Source organism: Heterocephalus glaber, unplaced genomic scaffold (assembly GCF_053883595.1).
Source record: "Heterocephalus glaber isolate CG9 unplaced genomic scaffold, H.glaber_assembly_v1.0 deba00001600, whole genome shotgun sequence".
NCBI classification, from domain to species: domain Eukaryota; kingdom Metazoa; phylum Chordata; class Mammalia; order Rodentia; family Bathyergidae; genus Heterocephalus; species Heterocephalus glaber.
Window position 1 is genome coordinate 9,617,086 of NW_028258372.1, and position 6,494 is coordinate 9,623,579.

The window sequence follows — 6,494 nt, forward strand, 5'->3', positions numbered from 1 at the left end:
CACTGCAAAGCTCTCTGTCCAGTGCTGCCCTGGTTGCTTCTGCTGTCCTCAAGGAGTATTCCAAGAAGCAGCTTCCAGTCTCAGCATAGGATCTGGGCCCAGCCTTCTGCCCTAGCCCCAGGTCTGCTCTGAGAGTCCAGCCAGGGTCTAACTAGGTCCCTACAAGAAAACTCACAGCCAAGAACAGAGTTGCTACCAGTTGTCTCCTGCAGAGCCACTCTAAGAGAATTGGGCCAGCAAAGGTTCTAGGGAAAGAGAAGTACAGGGAGGTGAAAAAGCACGGGAAAACCATGCAGCAAGAGGGCCAAGTCCTGGTTTCCCAAGCCACAACAATGGCTGGACCAGGAATGTCTGCCCCTCCTGACCCACCTGCTCCTTTCTCATTCCTGTTATGTCCCTTCAAGCTGCCTGGGTGCATACTGTCAGGAGCTGAAGGAGCAGAACTATGTCAGATACATCATCCTTGACACCAGCCTGTGGGGTCACTGTGGCCTAGGTCTTTCATACTACCCAAGGTCACTGCCTCTGTCAGGGTGGCCCTCTTTATACTACTCTTCCCATTACCTTCCTCTTCTGTGTGGGCCTGGGGTGTGTACTGACAGCACCTGCACAATTTCTGGGATTCCTTACAACTCTCCTCCCACCTTTGTAAAATGCCCCATATTAAGCCCTCTTGAGAGTGTCCTCAAACAAATTTAATTTCTGGTTAAACTGTCATTATTTGCTGATGATATGATACTTCACATAGAAGATCAAAAAAATTTACCAAAGGACTTCTAGGCTTAATTGACAGATTCAGTAGAGTAGCTGGATATAAGGTCAACACTCAAAAAACAATAGCCTTCTTATACACAAATAGACTCACTGAGAGAGAAATTAGGGAAACAATTCCTTTTACAATAGCGTCCAAAAAAATGAAATATCTAGGAATCAATCTAACAAAGGAAGCAAAAGACCTCTACACTGAAAACTACAGCACCCTGAAAAAAGAGATTGAGGAGGATATAAGAAAATGGAAAGACATCCTTTGTTCCTGGGTAGGAAGAACCAATATAGTGAAAATGGCCATACTTCCAAAACTACTATATAGATTTAATGCAATGTCAATTGAAATTCCAACAATATATTTCACAGAACTAGAGAAAACAATCCAAAAATTCATTTGGAACCAGAAGAGACCTAGAATAGCAAAAGCAATTCTGGGCAACAGAGACATGGCTGGGGCTATCACAATCCCCAACTTGAAGCTATATTACAAAGCTACTGTGATAAAAACAGCATGGTACTGGCAAAGAAACAGACCCCAGGATCAGTGGAATAGATTAGAACATGCAGAAACAACTTCAGACATACTCAGCCACCTCTTTGATAAAGGAGCCAACCTCCCTCATTGGAGGAAAGATGGCCTATTTAAAAAATGGTGTTGGAAAAACTGGATTTCAACCTGTCAGAGATTAAAACTAGACCCATATCTATCACTATGCACTAAACTAAGATCAAAGTGGATTAAAGATCTAAATATTAAGACAGAAACACTAAACTTGCTGGAAGATAACTTACATAGAACTCTTGAAGATATTGGCATAGGAAAAGACTTCATGAACAAAACCTCAATAGCACGGGAACTAGCAGAAAGAATCAACAACTGGGATCTCATCTTATTAAGAAGCTTCTGCACTGCAAAAGAAACCACCAACAGAGCTAACAGACAACCTACAATGAGGGAAAAAATTTTTAGCAGCTGTAACTCAGACAAAGGACTACTATCTAGAATATAAAAAGAACTGAAAAAAATCAGACCCCTCAAATTCAAAGACCCAATTCAAAAATGGTCATCTGCAATGAACAGACATTTCTCAGACAAAGAAGTAAAAGCAGCAAACAAATACATGAAAAAATGTTCAACGTCACTGGTCATTTGAGAGATGCAGATGAAAACAACACTGAGATTCCACCTCACCCCAGAAAGTGTGGCTGCTATCAAGAAATCAACCAATAAGAAATGCTGGTGGGGGTGTGGAGAGAAAGGAACCCTTCTCCATTGTTGGTGGGAGTGCAGACTGGTGCAACCACTATAGAAATCAGTGTGGAGATACCTCAAAGAACTAGGACTAGAGGTCCCAATTGACCCAGCTATTCCCTTGCTGGGTATTTTCCCAAAAGAATTTAAAGACTCATACCACAGAGATATATGTGCACCCATGTTTATAGTGGCATAGTTTGTAATAGCTAAAGCTTGAAAACAGCCCAAGTGCCCATCAACTGGAAACTGGATAAAGAAGATGTGTGTGTTTTTTTATAAAATGGAGTACTACTCAGCCATAAAGAATGAGAAACTAGAGTCATTTATAGCTAAATGGATGCATATTGAGGCCATACTCTTAAGTGAAATAAATAGGACACATGTGTAAATACTGAACAGTTTCTCTAGTGTGAGAAACTGAAAGTGTAAATAAGGATTAGAATGTTTAATAACTAATAATTGATACTTTGAAATAGAAAAAGGTCCAAAGGGGTAGGGGCGGTGGGAGGAGATGGGGAAAGGAAAGAATGGAAAGGAAAAATTATGAGAAAAGAAAAAAAAAAGGAAATGAAGTCATGTAAATAGGGAAGGGTGGAGGGGTGAAGGATGTACAGATAATGGGGAAAAAATAAGAACTAAGATACACCATGTATAGGTACAAGGACCCAATGATAAATGTAAACATATTGTATACCTAAAATGTATCAATAAAAGAATTTAAGAAGAAAAAAAAAGCTTAACTTCTGTTTCTTTCTGGCACACACACACTGTTGTAGTCAGTGTTTTGACAAAGGAATACATTTAATTTAGGACAAATAATTTATAGGATTATTTCATGATATTTATCCAAAAAGTCAAATACAGAAGAGTGCAAGAGATTAGCCACCCACTAGATGCCTAAAGAATCCAGCTAAGGGCCTGGATCCCACAGCAATATCCCGCAGAAGTCCCACTAAAGGCCTAGAGTCCAAGGCCATGTCTTTCATGAGTCTTGCCAGTGGCCTAGAGCCCACAGCAATGTCACATGCTTGTCTGTATTAAGGATCTGTATCTGGAAGGCCCAAGGGCCAGTGGTGGAAGCCAGAAAACCTGCACTGGTGGGATGAAGGATTTATGCCACCAGGATAAGGGATGAAGCCAGGAAGTCATGCTCACAGTGAAGATGAAATCTCTCCTGATGAGAAAAGCAGCCATTCCCAGTGAGAGCAAGGCCCCAAGCTCCTCCTCCAAGAACAGCCAACTTTGCATCAGAAAAACCATCCAAGCCAAGCTTCTCCTAGAAAATCAACAGCCCACATCTCTGGATCTTTCCTAACTCTTCCCCTTCCCACAAGCCAGTTCCAAAGGCTCTTGAGCCACAAAGCCAGGTAATGTCAATAATCCCACTCCTGGTACCAAATTTCTGTGTTACTTACTTTTCTCTCATTGCTGAGACAAAATACCCGACACCCAAAATTAGACGGAAAGGGGTTTATTTGGCTTACAGTTCATAGAGGTTTCAGTCCATAATTGGCTGGCTCCAAGGCTGGGATGGCCAACAGACATCACAGAGGAGAAACAACATGGCTCACACAAGGTAGCAAAGGCAACAAGAGGAGTTTACCAGCATCTTTCTGCCCCTTTTCTCTTATTCACACTACCAGGATTAGGGCAGTGCCAAACCAATCATGTGTGGTGGTTTAATAATCACATGCCCTTAACCCCAGGATCACACATTTCAGATTCAACTACCTCTGAAAATGAAAATCCCACCTCACCTGCATGAGGCTTCGGGGAGACATCTAAACACAAACCGTAACACACACTAACTAATATGTAGGACCACCTGCTCTGTGTTTCCTGTAATAACTTGTTTATAACTATCACCCCTACCCCTTCACATGCAGTGCTAGCTCTGGGTTTGGATGCATGGGAAGGCCTTTATGTACCTCACAGTCCCCAACTCCCTTAGGTCCCAAGTAAGTACAGGCCCACTCTGCTGGCCTTCAGTCTTCTCCAGCTTACTGGTGGACCTTCCATGGTTTCAGATTCAAGTGACTTGTGTTGGAGCCTCATTCCCATGAGAGTTCCTCCTTTGTGACTTCACGCACTGAAGTCACTTGGGAGGCAGTGCAGAAAGTTCCACCCTAGAGTCTTGGTCTCTTAGTAGCAGGGACAGCAGCCCTAGGTAGCCCAGAAGACTATGTGTCTTCACTGTAATTGAGATCACTGTTGACCCAGGCCTTGCAATGACAGAGAGTACAGCCTCAGGGACACAGGGTCCTTCTGGGACCATGGATGATACTATTGTCCTCAAACGTCGAGGATACATAATGGGCATAAATTTGGGAGAAGGTTCCTATGCAAAAGTCAAATCTGCTTACTGCGGCCGCCTAAAGATCAATGTGGCAGTTAAGATCATTGATAGGAGGAAAGCCCCAGCAGACTTCCTGGAGAAATTCCTTCCTCGGGAAATTGAGGTTATGGCCATTCTAAACCATGGCTCCATCATCAAGACCTATGAGATCTTTGAGACATCACAGGGCAAGGTCTACATTGTCATGGAGCTTGGGGTCCAAGGTGACCTCCTCGAGTTCATCAAAACCCAAGGGGCCCTGCAAGAGGATGATGCTAGAAAGAAGTTCTACCAGCTCTCCTCAGCCATCAAGTACTGCCATGACCTGGACATAGTCCACAGAGACCTAAAATGTGAGAATCTTCTTCTTGACAAGGACTATAACATCAAGGTGTCAGACTTTGGCTTCTCTAAACGCTGCCTACGGGATGACAGTGGTCAGCTGACACTTAGTAAGACCTTTTGTGGGTCAGCAGCATATGCAGCCCCTGAGGTGCTGCAGGGCATCCCCTACCAGCCCAAGGTGTATGACATCTGGAGCCTAGGTGTGATCCTCTACATCATGGTCTGTGGCTCCATGCCCTATGATGATTCTAATATCAAGAAAATGCTGCGCCTCCAGAAGGAACACCGCATCAACTTCCCACACTCCAAACACCTAACCAGCGATTGCAAAGACCTCGTCTATCACATGCTGCATCCTGATGTCCACCGGCGGTTGCGCATAGATGACATCCTCGGCCACAGCTGGGTGCAGCCCAAAGTACAGAGTCTAGTCTCTGCAGCCCCCAACTTGGGGGAGAGCTCCCAGAGCACTGAGTCCTCTAGGACTCCTGAACCTACCCCTGGCAAGAAGCCTCCCACAAAGCCTGAGCCTCGGGAAGAGGCACAGACTGAGGCAGGACCTGAGGTACAGCCTGAGACAATACCAGAGAGTAAGGTGCCAGTGGCCAGGCAGCTGGAGACTGTTGGCTTCTCCAGCCTGCTGCAAGTCCAGGAATTAGAGGAGGGTCAGGCCCAGATGCTTGCAGAGCAGCCTACCCAGTGAACCCACTGCCGTCCAAGCAGAGCTGGTAGACTAAACTCTGAGCCTGAAAGAGGTGAAGAATGAGCTCCTACTTTGTCAGTTCTTCTCCCTCCCCCTGAATTTGATAACTCACACGGCTACAGACACAATAAACCATTGTAATAGTGCAGGCTCCGAGGGAATGTCTTTGCCCAGATGATTGCAGTCCTGGGCTCTCTGCTGCTTCTCACTTGGATCAGGACTTCTCACTCCTGGGAAAATGTATCCCAATGTGCCCAGGTCAGACTGGGACCTCAGGCCTGGGCAGGGGCAGCTGCACCAGTTGAAGGTTGGGATGGGAGCTGAGGGAGAGCTGAAGGGACAAGGCCACAGCAGTTGCTGAGTGAAGAAACAGCGAGCAGAGTGAGGCAGATGTAGTGTTGAGAGAGGGTTCCTCAGAGACATGCTGAGAAGGAAGGTGGCTGCTTGCAGAGGCGGGCTGGGAGGCCAGGGCCCCCGGCACTGGGAGAATTGGGCTTGGCTGCATTTGGGGCTGAGAGTGTAGCCAGCCATACCACCATTCCCCCAGGGCATCTATGGGTGCAAGGCTGAGAGTGGAAGTTGGAGGGAGACAGCAGAAGGCAGATTAGCCAGCTTGTCTGTCTCTCTTGAGCTTTACCACCATCAGGGTCACAATTTTTTCCTGCTCTGCCCACCATGGGTTCCCCTCATGTGAAGTAGGCACCTAGTTCACAGTAGTACTCTGATTCACAGCGTCCTGTGTTCAGAACTCTCCAGCCTAGAAGCAAGGGGCCCCATGGGATGCCCTAGTATATTCCACAGTCCGGTGTGGCTTTGACCACACCCCACTCCCCTCCAGCCCCACCCTGTCCCCAGGAGTGACATCCCTTGCCTGCTGGAGATGAGAAGCTGGCACTGGCAGGTAGGATAAGCATCTTCACAGAGCATGCTCTCACCCTGCAGGCAGGAAAGGCAGCCACCAGCGTCCTGTGGCAGGTGGGGCCTGCCTTTGTCACCACTGGCTGCCACATGCCACCTGCAATGCCTGTACCATGTCCCGGTCACTTCTCTCCTAGCCATAGTGGCCACTTCCTCTTCCCCTCTCTCTG

The 6,494-nt window shown here is 46.4% G+C and overlaps 1 protein-coding gene and 1 long non-coding RNA gene across 2 annotated transcripts in view; one reads left to right on the forward strand and one right to left on the reverse strand.

Moving 5' to 3' along the window:
- The window catches only part of LOC110350913 (uncharacterized), a 61,047-nt gene that overhangs the window by 44,331 nt on the left and 10,222 nt on the right, over positions 1-6,494 (reverse strand). The gene's annotated exons all lie outside the window — the stretch shown is intronic.
- On the forward strand, positions 4,141-5,549 carry LOC101710958 (testis-specific serine/threonine-protein kinase 1). The gene has a single exon (XM_004853455.3). The coding sequence runs from the start codon at positions 4,252-4,254 to the stop codon at positions 5,404-5,406; it is 1,155 nt and encodes a 384-aa protein (XP_004853512.1). The 5' UTR covers positions 4,141-4,251; the 3' UTR covers positions 5,407-5,549.

Coding starts and splice junctions, on each gene's coding strand:
- LOC101710958 (XM_004853455.3), top strand. CDS start 4,252: ATGACAGAGAGTACAGCCTCAGGGACACAGGGTCCTTCTGGGACCATG.